Raw genomic sequence first — 18155 nt, 5'->3', positions numbered from 1 at the left:
GAGAATTAAGGATCTAAGTAAATGACAAACAATTATTATTATATAGATATACGCATTTATAATTTTACATAACTAACATAAGCACTCCAAAATTTGCCGGCTCCTCCTTTATGTACCGTATCCAGTTACGTCTGTTATGCGCCATGGCATGAGAGAATATTATGGTTGAAGTAATTTTTGGGACGGGTAAGATGGATCAAAATATAAACCGGGGTGTATAAATGTACGGAATAGCAGGTAAGGAAAGCATGCAGTATAAATACTGCAATGCGGAATTTTGCTAAAGTGCTGTCTGCCCTGCCTACAATACATATGGCATTATAATAACACCACCAGGATGGCGGTGACCTTTAACAGGAATTAGTCCACCGTAGCTGTGTATACGAGTGACTAACAAGGAAGTACGAAATTATATTGTTCTACGTAGACTAACAGCATCTTCGAAATTTAAAATCTATGTAATATTTTAATCTTTTTCACCTTCTTCACAGGAGATGATCTGGATCGGCCTAATCGCTACTGAGACGAAAATTAATGGTGTACCATAATCGATTATTGTGTAAAATTCGCTTCAAGTTTCCAGATGAAAAATCTATCTTTTTTTCAATATACGCTCAGCAGGTACATGCAGAAAACTAATCACAACCAGAAGCACCGATAAAACAGCACTGCAGTCATTCTACAGGCTTATAACAACAACAAAAACTACCCTAGTGTTGCTGGACTTAGATTGTACAACCAAAAACTTACTACAGCTAAAGCTTTAGTAAGTTTTTGGTATAACACATACGGTATACTTGTATACGAACAGCAGTACTTCATGGTCACTTCGAATTGCTTCTGATTAATCAAAGTGCCAAACAATAAAATATCCTGGACAGCCAACAAACAACAGTAAAAAATCACAATTAGATGTATCTTGCACTGCTTAAGGATCCACAAACGAGATCATAATGTAGCGCGTTCCCTTTGTGACCGGAAGGCCTTCGTGGAAGTGAGTGAGTCGGCCTGGATGGATTAAAGTCCAACCCAGACGAGTGTCTGTCACTGAGCAATTGTACCGAATGAAGCGGCATCCACCACCCTGCAAATCGGTCCGGTTGCATATAACGTTACTAATATGCACCCTAAATTTTAAAAAGTTTTGCTCAGAGACTTCAAATGATCGTTTGTAAGGTTAACCAAAAATAAAGCACCTGAATACTTACAAACACGCGCTCCGCATGGCACGTGAAACGCCGTTCAACCTAGCCTCATGTACCGTACTTAATCAGCAAATTAGCAATAATTAGCATTTGAATCTTTATTACGCAGGTCAAATTATGAATGAACCGACAATGATTTAAGCATAACATATTTCACATACTTCGTAATCGACATTGGGTCGGTTCAGTGCAATATTAATCGTGTAAGTGGAACTGTCGTGGTGAGGACGCAATGCCGGTTGCTCATCGGGACGATAGCGGACCACGAAATTCATAAGGGCGTGAGGAGGCTACAAATAGAAAATTTTTCATTTCGGCTGCTTTTAACATTTATCATGTGTTACCACAACTGTCCAAGTGTCCAGATGGTTTCGACTGCTACGCCAAAAAAGATTTAGTTAGGAAAAATTGCGACAAACTTACATCATGGAAATATCCGGTATACAGCTTTTCTTGCATTGGTCGAATATATTCTTTTAAGAACATCATCCACTGACGCTCTAGTCCCACTTGGTTCATGTGAATATCGCGAGTAGGGACATTTTCGTATCCACCTTGAAGACGCTTGTCCTAGGCAAAAAGCAACAGTCCCGTCCTATTCGTTGCGACGCATAATATATGAGCAATGTTTTGACCACAAATGAAATTACTTCGTTATTTCCCGATGACCACTGGCCGAAGTTTTCCATAATTTCAATCAGATCTTTGCAGTAGCGTTCACTGACAACCGGGAACCAGTACACATCAGTGCACGGCTGCAATATTCGAGTAAGGTGTAATTGATTTACCGCAAATAAGAAATAAGATCAAAAACTGCCAAATGGTGACGCCGAAAAGCACATTGTTTACCTGTTCAACAACGGTGTCCAACTCCTTCATTTTATGGTAGTCCTGATGAATATACCGGTATTCCCAGTCCTAGAAGTAGTTGGTTTGTGCCTTGTTAATTAAAGTAGTATATCTTCTGTTAACGGTTTTATATCACGTTGAACTTGAGCCAGATAACGGAAAAATGCACCAGTCGCACTTACACGGTGAGTTACACTTACCGGTTTATTGTCTATAAGTTGATAAAAATCGGGCTTTTTCAGTTTAATATCGAAGTTGTCCGCGTTAACGAGATGTCCATAATATTGTTGATTTGTAACGAACAGAAACTTCCCCTGCAAACAACAATCGATCACAAAATATAAAAAAAGCTGTAAAAAAACTATAACTATCACAAACTTCCCCTGCAAACAACAAATTATCTCTATCCTTCTGCGCGAGGACAGCTCAATGGAAAGCTACTAATTATCGAGCATGGAATGCATTGCGCTACAAATACATCATGCCACAACCGCAAACCTCTAAATATGTACGAGTAGCTTTTGTATGCGTGGTTGAATATCTGGAGTCCGGTCTAACTAGATGCTCGAAATCTTTGCAGGTACAGATTACAGTTTGTGTAAATGCTGAAAGTTAATTAATTTTTTGCGATGTGTTATAAAATAAACTCTAAATCGTAATTTTGTACCTTGTCTCGCATTTCTTTACACCAAATCATATCAAAGTCTTGGGATGCAACAGGATTCGTAAAAAGCGGGAAATCTATATCGATGGCATCTTTGCGGATCATGTATGCTGTTGAGATAAATGGAACATTCCAAATCCCCCTAGAAAACAAATACCGATATACAGAGCACATCCCACTTTTATCTTACTACTAATCGTAAGTGACTGTGGAACCGCATGACGTCGAAAGCAGCAATATCATGCCAATATGTAACCTACGGTGTAACTTTATTTTAACCTCTAGTTTCCAGGCTAATTGCTTTATGCAGAGTATTGTGCTTGCAATGAATTATTCAATATGTACACCCGGATTACTGTTTTCATTACAATTTACAAGCAGCAGCTGTACTGCGAGATGGGAAATTAATCTTGTATGCCGGAAAGCCCGGCACGGAACAGACAGTTCCGAACTGTAGGATACTTAGTACTTACAAACAGCAATTTCGTTAAAATGAGCAAAACTAATGTAGAAACTTACAAAACGTGCAGTAACAAAAGATGTATGCAGTATGCACCTTCGAGCCAGCTTCACCCGCTTATAAATGCCAAATTACTTAAGCATTTGTACTGCCTTTTTGTGAACTGTTGAAGATTGCATTTATTAAATGCACTTATCCTAATATACCACAACAACCCAAGAAGATGCTCGGTGATTTATGTTTGTTTGGTATGAAATGCTAGATCAATCGAAGTTAATATTAATCAATGTTCATATCAGCTGACCACTCAAGATACCAAATTTCAATAATAACGGTGAAGCTGGATTTCAGCCAGTTAACCAAATGGTCACGCGCAACTAGTCCACGAGTTTTATAAAATGCGGAAAACGTTCTGGCGATTAAACGGATAATCATATTCTTTGAATGTTCTCCCGCTACTTTAATGGACTCAATTATGCCAGTTGGACGCTTCTTCAGCGGAACCACTAGAATAACTGATTGCTCATTTTAGCATGCGCGACAGAAGGAAGTCCTCATCTCCCATCAACCGAAAGGGATTTTAATCGACTAAACAGCACTGCCCGTACAATCAGAATCAAATCAAATCAATTAGAAAATCGCAGCACTTCCTTTTACAAGAAATATCGAACATTTTTGGAATCACAACATACTTAAACGTCACCAGCTTCTGCTACTGTTTTCCGTGCAGATGATTATCTACTCTAGCAATCCAACTGGTGCCAGCCAACACTCAAAGCAGGCGTAATAATGCTCTTTACGGCATCAGATAACAGCAAATGTTTGAGATGTAAAAAGCAGCACACTAGCGGACGCTCCATGACCTTTCATTTCTGATCATATAGCGTAACTTATATAACACTGAAACGCAGTATTATGATCAGAATTATCTGTCTTTCAGCGACAGTCATCTTGTTTTGTTGCTTTCTGAGCGACGCGGCTCGACCGTGGCGATACGATGTGCCACAAGAACGGAAGAACTATGACACTCAATGGGTATACCGGCCGTACCAAGAACGACTGGATAAATATTATTCTAATCCCAATGTAAGTGCGATAAATAATAAATTAGATTTTTGTTGTATCATTAAACTGCAGTGCCCCATTCACTTATCTGAATGCCAGCCAAACTGATTTCTAAGTCTAGACAGTGCCAGGAGAAAGCGCAAACTTAAAACTTCTGTTTGATTCTCTTTTCATAATACAGCTGCATGTAAAGATTATAAATAATCATAACGAAAAGATTTCATTATACTCGTATTCCAAACTATCCGGCCACTTTTTCAAAATTAGTTGCGCAATGGTACGCATGTTTAATATGCAAAAGAGCGACCACGTTTATAAAATATGCAACATATTCATGAAAAGTTGACGGAACGTTTTTTGCTAAACACGATTTTCAGACGTTTTCGCGTCTACACAAAAAAGGCACGAAAATTAAACATACAAAATCATCTGTTGACAAGATATAAAAATGCATGAAAATTGTATGTACATAACAACAGGGTTGTACGATTGTCGAAATTAAGTATATCTTACATTTCTTGTTTCACAGGGAGCCAGGATCATTAAGCAATCGCACTTTGCGTATGAATATCGCCTCGGCCACAAGTTACAGTTTCTGTGTATCGCAACCGGAAATCCCCTACCGCGCATAACGTGGCTTAAGGATGGTCTGGAATTAATCAGCCACAAAAATCTCGTGGTACGTTCGTTCGTAAATCGTAATTAGCTACCGGGAACCCGCGCACAAATTCATAGTAAAGAAAATTCACAAACTCCGAGCACAACACGCGCGGAAGTATCACAAGTTAGAATTATCACAGATTCATATGCGATTGTCCATACTGGTTCCTGTACAATACCTATCGCCCTTTTCACAGACCACATAATTATTAATATTTACCAGTATGTACACACGTTCACACCTTATATCTATAGATAGTAATGCGCAATTAAATGTACACCGTGTTCATGTACAAGAAGTATATCTATATTGTACTAAAAAAGTTTACGCTCACATACATACTCACTTCAATGAGCATGCAAGTTTTAATATTTAATGGCTACCCGATGCAATTCAGAGATTAGAATTCATCATTAAACAGTCAAAGAGGAAAAGATTTGTGTCAATTATGTGTGGCATTATGTGTTAATTTTTATGCACCTAGTAATGCACTCAATACTTCGCACATGTCCTATTAATTTAAAATTTTATGTACCTAAGGCAGTAATGCACCGATATTCATATTATAAAAATTTAAATAAACTTCAAGGCAGCGCCGCGCTTTAGAGTGAGAATTGAATTGACGCGATGTGGTCAACAAAGCGGCTTTTCCTCTACGGAAATTAAAACACTTTGAAGCGGGCTGCGGACGTAATGCACTTTTAGGCTGCAAAACGTACATGAGTGAATGAAACATATTTAAAAAAGAAAAAAATTACTTCTTATTAATGGGTTACTGGTAGTAAACTAATTTAAGTGAGAAATTAGAAGTGGATATTCACAAAGTCCGACAGTGAGACAAAAATCTGAAACGACCTTTTTTGTAAAAGATATTATTGGAATTTTATCCTACACTGGGAGCAGTACGTTAATTCACTTTTTACTCCAGATCGCGGCACTGCATGAAGATAGTCGGAGATACCAGTAAAGACAAAGTAAAACCATTTTGCTTTGTTCAAAGCTGCAAGTCAAATCTAGTTTTAAAAAATACGAGTAAAGTACAAGTAGTACAGATATGTAAGCGAAGTGAAATCTGGTTTTAAAAAATTCAGTAATATAAAAACACTATGGAAAAATGAAGCAACCTAATCTAGAGGCCTTCAGTGGACTTTGCACGATCGTAATATTGCCCTAGCCCAAAAGACATAAACACAAAAGAAAGTCACAAACAGATCCGCGTGATGTACCATCTCAAAAAAATTTGTGTATTCGTTGTTCAAAATCCTTTTTGTAAATGTTAAATGTAATTGATATTTAGATTCATGAATGGAAGCTTAAAGGTCGCAAGAATCGCGGGAAGGACGACGACGAGGGAAAGAAGCGTATAAAGAGCAAACTGGAGATTGACCCCACCACCCAAGGTGACCAGGGCATCTACAGCTGCATAGCCGAAAACAAGTTTGCCATCGAAGAACGGAAGTTCAAAGCAGAATTTGTAGCGAACTAGCCGAATGCACGAGATCTGGAAAGACGCTGACGGATTCACTTACATTTTACTGTAATCCAAGATTTCACCGTAATCTTCTGAACGCGAATAAAATCCTTCATAACTCAAAGCTCCCCAAAAATTTGACCACATTTTTCCGGGACGGGTCATCATTGGAGCCAAAACTGTCCTGCAATTGCAATCAAAGACTGTTTATTTATTTGATAATAAGAATCCTGTGTGCACCTAGCAATGTTGTCGCAACCACGACGCTAAGAAATCAATATGAACAAATTAAAGAATAACTGTCATGTACCTGTTTTGCTGCAGCAAAAGCCGAATTGTTTCAACATTAGTCAACATCGCTTCGCTATCGACGGATAAGTAATAGTCACACTTTTCCTTCAAACACTCCTTTCTGTGCAGACAAAAATCCAAAGTAAACCAAACTGAAAATTTGGGGTTCAGTTTCTCGGTCTCACATTCCCGTTGTGCGCGCTTCCGCTTCCGTCATTCCATCTTCCGGGCCTTTCGATGTAACAGACAAGTAATCCTTGGCACTCTTTATGAAGCGCGCAACATCTTTCTCATGATACTTTTCCTAAGATAATACTTAATGCAACTATGCAGTGTTTCACGCACTGATTCGGGATAAATGCGTAGAATGTCTATTACGTTATTGTGTATAAAAACGTTAATGTGCTTCTTGGGATAATCGAGTGCTGCTATCCTTTCAAACCATTCTTTCAGGAAAGGAGTCGGCTTCTCAATAAACAACCCCATTGTGAGTTTAGGCATTTCCTGTAAAGAGTTGAATAAATGAGCTCAAACCAGAAAAGTCAGTTAAACTAAAATAAGTTTCTTTTCTCTAGTTATGTTTACCGAAAGAGATTCGAGTTTAAATTCGCTTTCATTGCATGCCAGACAACCAAGTGTGGGCGTCCAGGATTTTGCCAGATAGTTGCCCATTTGATTCAAGACGCCCTGAAAATATTTACTTTAATGGAGCATCTGTATGAATATCTATACCTTTGATGAAATTACATATTTCATAGGGTAAGCCCGTAAAAAAAAGTGTTTCCTACAAGCTACTGATTTTATATTCAACCTGAAGAAAAGCTTAATGAGGCAAAATGCTACCATGCATAAAGATTTACGGCTTCTACTGGAAAATCAGCATTGTTTTGTCACGTCAAACAAACATAACCAAACACAATATGACTGACCGTGAAGTTGTGAACGTAACCGTTAACATGGAAAAATAACTATAAAAGGTAATGGGAACCCATTAAAGAGATTCGAAGTTATGACCAAATATTTTTGTTTACAATATTTTTAAATTTCCGGCTGCGGCAACCTATATTAAATTATAAATGCAAACATTCAACATAATTTGTCTATTCAAAGAGCAGCTCACTTTGCTTAGTCCGTTTCCATGCACAACTGCCGGTTCGGTGTTGTGCTCAATATTGAACACGTAGGCATCATCATCTCTAAATCGAATTTTCACGGTGTCTGAAATACAAACAAAGTGTCTGCGCATACTTAAGATGACTGTTGATTTTATCGCTAATCGATCTTAATCTTGCTACAAAATAAAAATAACAACTTACGGTCTAAATCGTACAAAGTCTGGAAGATTTCGTTTTCGGTATCCAGTACTATTCCCAAATCTTTCTGCAAATATAAAATTCCGGTGTTACTTGAACGTCATGCTTCGGTAACGGCGTTTTGGTAATTATTGGCTCTTACTCGCTGATTTGGATCAAGGAACAACTTAGTGTAGTAGAGCTGGTCATCATCCAGATCACTTACAGTGCCAGCGGCAAGCATTTCAGATATACTTTTACCGTTTCCCATGAAACCTGCAAAACAGGAATGCTATGAAGTTATAAAAAAATATTCTTTATTATTTGGGTTGTTCCGGCACCAAAAATTGGTTGTCTAACCTTGTGGTTTTCTTCGCAAAGCATGTGCGATAAGAAAAATAGAACAACAGTTTACTGTTTACATTAAAATATTCTATACCGTAAAAAATGTGGCTTCATTATATTGTGATATCATAGAAGGTGATACTGTGATATCACAATAGGTCTATTATCATCGCAATAACTGAACCGCAGCTAAATCGTAAATATTAACGAGCAATAATTAAGTAACAACACTTGTACAGATCTATTCACTGCTTAAAACCAACCTCCTGAGTTTAGATACTTCGAAGAGCTGAGGACTGGTGGATAATGACTCTGCAATTACAAAAACTGTATTTAAGCATACATCAGGTCAAAGAAAACCAAAACCTAGTTAGATACAAATATTTCTATAAATATCCTACTGCGATATTCCTGAATGACCCATTTTTAACATACTGCTAATTCTCGGTTTGGCCAGCAGTGCGGTTCCGCCGAAAAGAGTATCTTGTATTTCCTCTCCAAAAATAGATCAAGTACAGAGCGTGCCGGAGCAGAAAACATTACATCGTAGCTGCAAAATGGTAATAACGTTTATAAACGCAAATTTTTAAAACGTACATAATCAGAAAATTATATAATAAAGACAAAAAATGGTGTTCTGACAGTCCGGTACATATAGACGTAAATCATGGGAACGATTATCTACTCTCGTGTGCGATTCATGTGCTTTTCGTAGTAGAAATTCCGGTTGCGAGACTTCCATTTACCTGTCTGTCACCAGGTAGATGGTTTTCGCATCGTCCTTACGGGTGTCCATAAATGTCTTGAGTAGATTAATTTTGTATCCTCCGCCGGCCCGAGTCATATCACCACCTTTCCACGGTTGATTCATTCCCAACACCTGAAACGCAACAAACCGACTGATTAACTGGCTGTTTTGACAAGCGAAATGGATGCTGGAAATGATTCACTATTTTCAATTAGAACCCACTTACCTCGACGGTGTATCCATAAACCTTAGCTGACCGCATAAAGCGTTCGAATCCATTGGTAGCGTTCGACGCCACAGTGACCACCAACAATTCATGTTCTTAAAGTAAAAACAAACATAAAAAACTCAACAAATTCAGAACATTGGTTACAAAGCATAAAAAACCTTCCAAGTGCCTTGTGCATATTAATTTTATGATAATCTGTATTTTGTAAGCAGCAACGAAAGACTTAAAAGAAGGGAACATGCAGTGCAGATTTTGTCGTACATGATGAACACTTTATGGCGGCTGTAATAATTAAAATATATCAAATTAAATGAAAAAAGACTGGAGTAGGAACACTTCTAGTACATGGACTATTTAATAAGATTATTACCCTTTTTAGCATTAACATGAGTCATAAAAGTAAATGAAATGTTTTCAGTTTGCACGAACGAACTAGCTGCTTCACTAACGATTATATAAAAAAAGTATGTCCCGCATTTGCATAGCGCAGATATTTCTCGGTAGGTGGATAACTGCGATTTAATTTGGCGCTATGCACCAATAATTTAATGGGCTTCGTTTTCTTTGGCAGTAATAAAATTATTATTTACTCGTATCTACAGACTACAGAGTGTTGCAGCAACCGTATCGTGGACTCGTGGGCTGTTTAAAATTAAAAGCACAAATTAAGACATTTTTTGCATACGAGTTTTGTTCGCTAGAAGAGTTTCAAGGATGCTAAATTGTTAATTGTTTCGTATTCGATTACCATATCGTAAGACTATCGCAAAAACCGCATGAGCAATTATTACAACCTATTTTGTGTGATTATGTTTGATCAATATTATTTTGAAGAAAAATTATAGAGCTACATGAAGTGGGTTTGCAGTTTTTACAAGCGCCATTAAATTGAACTCACTAATAAGCGTAAGTGCTGCCGTTCAAGAACGACTTCAGGCAGCCAACTACACAGATCTCCAACAACACATTAAGTTGATTGCTATCTGATCGTAGCAGTTTATAACCGCAAGTTTAGAAGTAGCTCTTGTTCAGTTTAAATGTTGTGATTGTGAAGTGATATGCCTTTACCGGTTCGGCTCAATACACTTGAAATATTTTTCCACGATAACAAGCTGTTTAAGTTTTTCACAGTTACAAAGTGGTGCTCACCGTCATGTACCTGCACTAAATACTGCGCATTCTAGAGGCAGTAATGAGTGGAAGTAACACTTTCATCTTTCTCGCTTCCGTACATTATCCTAGTGAAATTAAATCAAGAGCAGAGCTTTAATCTCTGTCGCCACCGCTGTTTGATGCGTAAAACTTCGGACAAGAAAATAAAAGCCGATTCGGAACAAAAGAATACGATTTTCATGATAATTATTCCTGTACCTTTATTATGCCATAACCATACTGCACCTCAAATTATAATTAGCAATTCTGCCTTGCAGCAGTAAAATTTGAATGTTATAAGGGTCTGTTATAAGTTTTAGCCAGCGAGTGTATCAGCTAATAATAAAAAAAACATTCGCAAGTGCAGTCCTACATGAAAATCACTTAATTACAGTACTTTCAAAAGCAAGTCAAGTTAAGCACTATAATATTTAAAACCGAACAGTAATTATTATAACTGCATCAAAAATGACAATACCGTGCCGTACATTGTCTACACAGTATGTTTATAAGTACTAATGATCGTACAATTAATTGCGTGGTATTGCGAATACTGTATGGCTGGACTTACCGGCTTCGCTTCCGATTCCCGTAGAGATTCTCCCGAAAAGGCATAACACAAGAATTCCCAGTAACTTTAACATTATTGATTTTTTTACAACTCCTCCTCTTCTAGACGAGCCGGATACGTGCGTTCCAGTGTGCACTACGTTCTTTGCAGCTGTTTAAGCACAGAAAGTAGATCTGGCGCAGTATACTATAACCGCGATTCCAGTGCTACCGGTTTGGAGCAGATCTTGAATGATCGCGCGGCGCAGCTGTCAAAATGCGTCTCATCATTGATCAGGTTGGACCGTGCAGGCAGTATAAGAACCGAAATATGCAAAGATGCAAAGCCAAAACAGCCAATTTTAAAATGTAAGAAACTGTAACGCGCGTTGTACAGTATGGAGCGCGGCTGGCAGTTGAACGACTTGTTAAGAAATAAGACCTAGACACCGTTCCAAATATAAGCTACGTGTCAATAATGTGCACCGCGGCCATCTTCATGTGGATTCGCAGACTTCTGGATCCAGTAATAACATCGACGACGTCGTCTTCGGCATGTGTGGCTCATGCAGTCTCCATGCCAGCAGATTAGAGCGAGCTAATAACTAAACAAGCACAAAGAGTAACAGCATCTGTTTGGCAAACGAATGATCCGCGGGTGATTGATGGTTAAACTGCTCGAACGGCTGTATATATGTGCAAAAGGAAGGAATTCTTAAAGCCATCGCTTCAGTAGAGCTAATGCACGCTATGCCAGCAGCGACTATTCACTCGCCTTTTGACTTCGTTAAGTGTAAAGCCAGTTGTGCATGTGTTTAAATGCGTTTCCGGTGCTCAGGAAATGCGCCGGGTGCCAAACAATTATCCAGATACAGAAAGGTTTCAAAAACTGATTGCCACACTCTCAATGCGAATTTTACTTACTGAAAATATCCAGATATTTTAGCCAGATATCGAAACCGTTATTATAAAAACCTTAATACAAGTTGCTACGATTTTTCTTGGCACGTTTAACGAGGTTGCAGATTTGAAGTTACTTTTGAGTTTGTAATTAAAATATCTAATTAGTTTTTATGTATATCTTTGACGGAAATGCAACAGCAGAATATATTGGAAGATATTTATAAAAAACAAAGTATCATATTTTATGAGTAGATAAGTTAGGAAACGTAACGACATAAAATAATGTGGTCTCTAAAATTAATGCGGCAACGCTATCTGCCCCATTCCAGTCAGTCTTGCTTCAAACTTGTGTCAAATCTAGAGTGCGATTCTCTCACTGTGAATGGACATAAATAGCATGACAGCAATCTATTTTCTCAGGTGATATCCGCCCAAAACGCAGTGGGGTGCTAACGTCGGAATTATTCAGTCTTAACCGACATGTCAAAAACACTAAAAGTCTTTGGGATTTGACGGCGTTGTTATTAAATTTATTACGATCAAGATTAAGTTAATTAATCAAGTGAGCACAAGTATATACATAACAGGCTCGTGTTGTTAACAAAAGTAATATTAGATCAATTCAGTAACAAGTCACTGCGTAATCCGACACAAAAATTATTGCTGATATATAGCGGTACTGCGGTAGTACTAAAAACGATGCCATAAACGTTTGTACGGTCACTACGCCATACTGTTTTAGAACATTATTCCGCCGTTCAGTTCATTTACTTCTTATATATACGTAGTACAAGGCGTAGATCACACTGAATTCTACCTCATTAATGACAGATGCTTTTTTTTAGACCTTATTGACCCCTGGGAGGTCGTCGTTGCAAAGCTGGACTTATGGGGACGTCCGCCTTGTTCCCAAGTTCGGGTCGACGGTAAAAGACCAAGGGCTTCTGTCGCGGCAAACAAGGCGGATCTACATATGGATATGGCTGAAGAGGTACTGGCCAATATGCCAATCGGTAAGTCGTTATCCAGCGATTTTTGTCCGTATTGTTTTCCTCGGCCACCTTTTTGCGGTAATCAAATCCCAGTCCCCAGTTAATATTCACCGGGAAAAAATCTATCAAAAAATCAACTAATTACAAGAAGAGGAAGTAATTATATTAGCATGGTTTACAACGAGCTGAATGAAATGCGTGGCATGACCTCTCTTGTGTTGGCATACAGGAGGGATTTTGAATGCCGGCTCAGATCCTTCGTATATCGGATGGTTGGCGCGATTGCCAAAATTTGTCTTCATACCATTACTATTATCCTCATCATTTTTATCAAACACCCAGTTCCAGCGGGGGTCCTGGACAAACGAGAAAAAATTAAGCAGCAAAAGAAGGCTCCTTGGCTCATTGTTTTAGAACGATTGATAGCAGTAGTATAAATACCGGATTTAACAACTGCTTTTTCTCACATCGAGCTCATTGTACGGTGCATGCAGTCGTCGTGGTTGCGGTGCCTCCAAACCTTTACCATCTTCTGGAAAACAGGTATCCGGCTTCACTTCGCATATATTCGGGGGTACGCCAAGATGCTGCACATCTCCAAGCATCTGCCAATACATAACACTTTAAATAAAAGAAATCGGTTCAAAGAAAAATGTAGCGCTTCCGTTCAAAATGTCTGGCATATATGCGCGCAATCATAACCTTTTCCTGGTATTCGTTTTTGCGGACGTGGTCATCACAGCTCCCTACTTTTCCCGAAATGTCCCAATCGTAAGACAATGGTTGAATGTTTGATAATAACTGCAGAAAGCATTTGCACAATGTAGATAATGAAGAGACAGTTATTATCTTCCATTCTCACATCGCCTCGATATTGTCGCTGAATTTGGTCTTCGTACCAGTTTCCCACTTTGACCTTGTCGGAGTATGTCGAAGTGGGACGCGGAGCAGCGGTATCCTGGAACAAATTCTGAATTCGCGATAAGCGATCAGTTTCACCGGAAACCGGTATGTCAGCGGTCATTCCAGCAGTGATAATGCCTTAAATGTGGAATGCATACCGAACTAATTAAAGCGTGATACAACTTATGTGAGCGAATATACCGATGGTTCTAAATTGATGACCGGCGTTCAGTCGAAAGGGTCATCCGGTTTGTATCATCGGAAAGGTCAGCTTAGGTACGTACTTACAAGTTAGTGAACACATATGCAGTGGTACTAGTAACTAAAGCGTGAAGTTAATTGTCCATGTTCTGTGTAACTACGGCAGCGAAAACCTTCTCATAAGCATGACCTTTCAAGTTTCCGCTACACCAACAAGAAACTGGGCTGCCAGTTGTCGAACTATTACTAAAAAAATATTGCACTGTGCGCGATGCAATCGAACGAATTTGCGCTAACGGTAATGGATATCTTGCTCATTGAGTCATTTATAATAAATTTTACGCTCGGAGGTCAGTACAGACCATCAGAACACAAAACCAAGGTTTACCTGACATGTTTCGATATTAATCATGGTACACTGTTTTTCAGTACAACCTTTTTGTAGCGCGGGAAAAAACTGGGATTCGACTTTGCAGTTGTAAGCAGTCTGCACTCTGCTTCGTCGACTGTTACCTCGTCTACCCAGTAGTGTGCTTTCATGTGTTCACAAAACCTTGAGCGGGATAGCTCTCTGGTCCTAAATCTGAACATGTAATGAACTCATCCGGCACAGTGGATTACAAGTTTTTATTATACAAGCAAACGTGCGAAAACCAAACACTTAGATTATGCAAAAGCATCAAGAAACAATTAGCATGCAGAACTTAAACATTCAAGTAATGCAATCCAAAATTCACTTTTCGCCATCACATTATAAAGCTTTAAAAAGACAAGGCCCAGAGCTGTAAAATAACAGCTCCCGAATTACATTTATAACACTGTCAAGTTATAACATCACACCGTCAGAATCCAGGATTAAAAAACAAGTTGCGACGGAGTGTAGTGGAAACCATCAATGACTGCTTTTCACCATCTCTCGTTACGCGTTCGCTGAGACGATTATTTACCTGCTCAAAATAAAAACACGTTAAGACAAAAACGTTTTATCAATTTGTGGAACCGCTGCCTGCATGCGGTTTTACAAGAACTGAACTTAATCAAACGATGCTTTCAAGCTAAGACTGATTTAACGGCGATGTAAAGTGATGCATACCTCGCAAACCATTGTCGCGAAGTCATTCAGATAAGCTTCTTCCGAGATAACATTAACAAAATCCTGGACGAACCAGGTGCCTTTGTCAATGTCGCGCAGAGATCGATACCCTAAGAAAATAAACGTATCTTTCATTCAGTGAGCTAATAAAGGAAGTCCTGAGGCGTTATGAAGTCCTGAAGGAAGCTCAAGGTTTCGACACAATCTTACCCGGAACAGTTGCATATACACTTATGAAGTCCACGTTATTGGGAATTTTATTTTTGGAGGTGGGTGGCTGGTGGCGCAGTTCCATAACAGGGACAAGATCGTTGCCAACCTTAACTTCAGAAGAAATATGGAAATCCGTGCCGCTACCGGTTACACCGTCGGCCCTCACATCGATGTTAGATCTAAGCTCCATTCCGGCACTTCTAATGCCGTGCCGAAGTGAGGCCTGCACAGCTTGCCCATTATCGATGAACGCTGCAAAAATTTTAAGCATATCAACAGTTTTCAATGCTAATACCGCAAATTAGACTACTCACATCCTCGACAAGCCACAAACAAAAAGATTTTCGGCTTTGTAGCTAGATGCGGACAATTGTCAGCGGTGAAATAGGACCGTATCTGGGCATCGGTAATCGGTTCTCCATCGATACCCATGATACCTTTTTCATCTCCGTGAGAGAGTATGCAAACGACACTTGCGTCCACGTTCTGATGGTCTTCATAAAGAGCGAAATCGCTGACCAGTTCCGCCATTTTCTAATTACAAACACGGAAGGCTAGACAGTTAAGACCGCTTGTTATGACAAAGAGTCTGGTACTGCTTGAACATTAACAAAAACGATCGAACAAGTAGAACGTACCTTTCTTGTCAAGTCCCGGAACTGCCTTCCCTGGTACAGTTTAAAGGAAAGTCGCTCAAACAGACGCGCCAGTTTGGCCCCATCAACATGAGTACCAAGGCGATCCGTAAAAACACCACTCTTTTCGAAGTTCTCATTGTTGATTATCAACACATGACCTCGCGGATTTGACGCCATACGGTACACCCGAGATCCACCTTGGTATTTTCCCGGTCGAACCTGGACGTCCGCACCGTCGGTCACCCACACGCTTTCTTCTACAAAATCAAAGATTTGCATCATGTTTCCCTTAAATACGTTCACTGCAATCTTCCACTGATGCAAAATACCATTTCAAACATAAAACAGTTGACTGTGAGAAACTGCCTCATAAATGGAAATACATAGGATTAATGAATAATAATACCAGATGATCGAGGAGTCGGTTTAGCAGGCCCATCAAGCAGCTTGCGTTTCCTTATGAAGTCCACAATCCTCACAACGGGTTCGTATTTTTCGTCTTCATACAAAGCTTTAGTGAAGTTCAACACTGGCATCAAATCCCTGCGAATCAAGTAGTTCCAAAAAGCCTCCCGAAGAGAATCTGAGTTGGCTTCCATTAACTACGAAAAATGACATCATATCTGATCACCAGTTTTCACACTGCACGGCACGAAACGCCACTCATTATAGCTAACTGTTAATTTTGTAAATAAATATAATATTGTAGCTGTAATGATGTGCATCGCCGTTGCCAACATGCTAGTCTACCGTTTACTTCCCCTCACCACTATTTTAAGGAGAACCAATTTTAAAAATCAGAAAATACAAGTATAAGATGCGAGAATGGAACAAGCAATCCGAATAAGACGATTAGCAAAATTTCCTGAACAAAAACCTTAGGTACTAGTACTGATAAAAATATACTAATAAAGCATCCATAAGATAACGTTGACAGCAAATTTAGTACAATCAAATCAAAGAAACTACACAGTAAAAATCTAAAAAAAAGCAAGAAAAAGCAAAGCAGAAATAAGCAAATACACGAAGCGCTATGTGTCAACTGTACCTGCAATTCGCCATGAAAGTCTTCAGAAATCACTTTCAGATCTGCAAGGCGCTGAAGAAATTTCTGTGGAAAATTAAGAGATTTGACGACAATTTCGTCCTTCAAGATTCCACGCAACTCTTCAGAGACTCCCGTACGCGAGCAATTATCATTGGCAAGCATCACAGTCAGCTTCGCTAACCAATTAACTGGATCAACGCCATCCCCGTAGCGATCCTGTAAGTTCGTGGTCCTGTTATCGTTTTCGTTTTGAGCGGAGCTACTGGAGGCTTTTTCCCACGGGTATCTGGTCTGTGTGACAGACCGTCCATCACCACTGCCTGATTGGGAGATCTGTGGTGTGCCAGCATCCGGCTCGATGATCCCATCATCATACTCCATGCCAATCGTAGCCAGGTATTTCAATCAGCCAGTTCAAACAATTGGAGAATAAGCAATAAATTCACTGGTCAGTACACAGCTGTAGAGCACTCGCTACGAAACCATTATTCGCCTAGGTAATCGGTGAACATAATGATAAGCAAAGTTGCAAGAGTTGTATTGAACCTGCAGAGCGTACAACAATCACCAGACTACAGAAACAGATCCCTGCATGAGTTTCAAAGTGTGATGTAATCTGCAAAATTAGCACCAAATCCAAGTTGTATAATTGTAATGTGTCAACGTTAAAATATAGAAAATGCAATTCACCAAACTTCAAAAAGCATCGCAAAATGCCAAAGATTAGGATACTTCAGAACGAGATCTCCTGACCAAATGTTCGAGCTGGAGATAAGAATGGTCTCTTGTGCTAGTTTCTGTTTGGTTTGGTTGAAAATTATGACTCATCGGTGCCGGTGCTCAGCTTCCAAGTGCTCGGTCCCAAGTTCCCAAGTGTACAAACATACTACCAGTGCACCACATCATGATTGCGCAATAAAATTCTTGACGGTGGAGCTGTTCACGGTAGCTTGTATCAACGCAGCGCCGTGTACAGTGCGCAGTGAGCACACCACAATACCGATAGCCTTGTTTTACGGATAGAAGTGAAGTTGCAAATTATAACATTTGCCGAGATACGTCGTAATAATTGTATTATTATTATTTTGTTTAATTTTCTGACTCGTTTCTTAACATTTATTACTGCACGTATCGGTCCCGCGCTCGCGCAGCCATGTGTGTTTAAGGTATGGAATTATGACTG

General features: G+C 39.2%; 4 protein-coding genes across 5 annotated transcripts; 1 reads left to right on the top strand and 3 right to left on the bottom strand.

The window, feature by feature from the left end:
• Positions 1-578: 578 nt before the first annotated feature.
• LOC129586199 (procollagen-lysine,2-oxoglutarate 5-dioxygenase 1-like) lies at positions 579-11756 on the bottom strand. Its single transcript, XM_055479264.1, has 20 exons — positions 11004-11756; positions 9278-9372; positions 9050-9183; positions 8739-8853; positions 8567-8615; positions 8122-8234; positions 7983-8046; positions 7787-7884; positions 7252-7353; positions 7045-7170; positions 6852-6970; positions 6686-6787; positions 6434-6559; positions 2722-2860; positions 2255-2368; positions 2055-2123; positions 1856-1960; positions 1629-1775; positions 1367-1495; positions 579-1084 (listed from the first exon to the last, which is right to left on the bottom strand). The coding sequence occupies exons 1-20, from the start codon at positions 11074-11076 to the stop codon at positions 929-931; spliced, it is 2175 nt and encodes a 724-aa protein (XP_055335239.1). The 5' UTR covers positions 11077-11756; the 3' UTR covers positions 579-928.
• On the top strand, positions 3923-6731 carry LOC129586200 (immunoglobulin domain-containing protein oig-4-like). Its single transcript, XM_055479266.1, has 3 exons — positions 3923-4264; positions 4773-4922; positions 6202-6731. The coding sequence occupies exons 1-3, from the start codon at positions 4094-4096 to the stop codon at positions 6388-6390; spliced, it is 510 nt and encodes a 169-aa protein (XP_055335241.1). The 5' UTR covers positions 3923-4093; the 3' UTR covers positions 6391-6731.
• A 659-nt stretch (positions 11757-12415) lies between the features above and the next one.
• On the bottom strand, positions 12416-14083 carry LOC129586322 (uncharacterized). 2 transcript variants are annotated; one of them, XM_055479482.1, is made up of 6 exons: positions 13981-14079; positions 13739-13917; positions 13579-13677; positions 13344-13481; positions 13085-13232; positions 12416-12998 (listed from the first exon to the last, which is right to left on the bottom strand). In XM_055479482.1, the coding sequence occupies exons 2-6, from the start codon at positions 13898-13900 to the stop codon at positions 12733-12735; spliced, it is 813 nt and encodes a 270-aa protein (XP_055335457.1). In that variant the 5' UTR covers positions 13901-13917; positions 13981-14079; the 3' UTR covers positions 12416-12732. The 2 variants fall into 2 exon arrangements, with proteins under 2 accessions (XP_055335457.1, XP_055335456.1); XM_055479481.1 differs by having other exon boundaries at positions 13739-14083.
• Positions 14084-14599: 516 nt separating this feature from the next.
• LOC129586277 (caspase-8-like) lies at positions 14600-17782 on the bottom strand. Its single transcript, XM_055479400.1, has 7 exons — positions 16973-17782; positions 16331-16526; positions 15925-16181; positions 15601-15820; positions 15284-15538; positions 15074-15183; positions 14600-14927 (listed from the first exon to the last, which is right to left on the bottom strand). The coding sequence occupies exons 1-7, from the start codon at positions 17351-17353 to the stop codon at positions 14823-14825; spliced, it is 1524 nt and encodes a 507-aa protein (XP_055335375.1). The 5' UTR covers positions 17354-17782; the 3' UTR covers positions 14600-14822.
• Between the last annotated feature and the right edge of the window lie 373 nt (positions 17783-18155).

This window comes from Paramacrobiotus metropolitanus, unplaced genomic scaffold (genome assembly GCF_019649055.1).
Source record: "Paramacrobiotus metropolitanus isolate TYO unplaced genomic scaffold, Prichtersi_v1.0 Parri_scaffold0000020, whole genome shotgun sequence".
Classification (NCBI taxonomy): Eukaryota; Metazoa; Tardigrada; class Eutardigrada; order Parachela; family Macrobiotidae; genus Paramacrobiotus; species Paramacrobiotus metropolitanus.
This window is presented reverse-complemented; position numbering and strand designations above follow the sequence as displayed.

Bases quoted from the DNA above. Each gene is read 5' to 3' on its own strand.
- LOC129586200 (XM_055479266.1), top strand. From the start codon at position 4,094: ATGATCAGAATTATCTGTCTTTCAGCGACAGTCATCTTGTTTTGTTGC. The intron at 4,265-4,772 runs GTAAGTGCGATA...CTTGTTTCACAG, and splicing joins AATATTATTCTAATCCCAAT to GGAGCCAGGATCATTAAGCA. The intron at 4,923-6,201 runs GTACGTTCGTTC...ATTGATATTTAG, and splicing joins TCAGCCACAAAAATCTCGTG to ATTCATGAATGGAAGCTTAA.
- LOC129586199 (XM_055479264.1), bottom strand. From the start codon at position 11,076: ATGTTAAAGTTACTGGGAATTCTTGTGTTATGCCTTTTCGGGAGAATC. The intron at 2,861-6,433 runs GTAAGTGAATCC...TTTGTTTTCTAG, and splicing joins ATCTTGGATTACAGTAAAAT to GGGGATTTGGAATGTTCCAT. The intron at 2,369-2,721 runs GTACAAAATTAC...TGTTGTTTGCAG, and splicing joins GTAAAGAAATGCGAGACAAG to GGGAAGTTTCTGTTCGTTAC.
- LOC129586322 (XM_055479481.1), bottom strand. From the start codon at position 13,900: ATGACCGCTGACATACCGGTTTCCGGTGAAACTGATCGCTTATCGCGA. The intron at 13,482-13,578 runs GTTATGATTGCG...ATGTATTGGCAG, and splicing joins AAAACGAATACCAGGAAAAG to ATGCTTGGAGATGTGCAGCA. The intron at 12,999-13,084 runs GTCATGCCACGC...ATTTTTTGATAG, and splicing joins TGTATGCCAACACAAGAGAG to ATTTTTTCCCGGTGAATATT.
- LOC129586277 (XM_055479400.1), bottom strand. From the start codon at position 17,353: ATGGAGTATGATGATGGGATCATCGAGCCGGATGCTGGCACACCACAG. The intron at 15,821-15,924 runs GTACGTTCTACT...GTTTGTAATTAG, and splicing joins TCCGGGACTTGACAAGAAAG to AAAATGGCGGAACTGGTCAG. The intron at 15,539-15,600 runs GTGAGTAGTCTA...AAATTTTTGCAG, and splicing joins GTTTGTGGCTTGTCGAGGAT to CGTTCATCGATAATGGGCAA.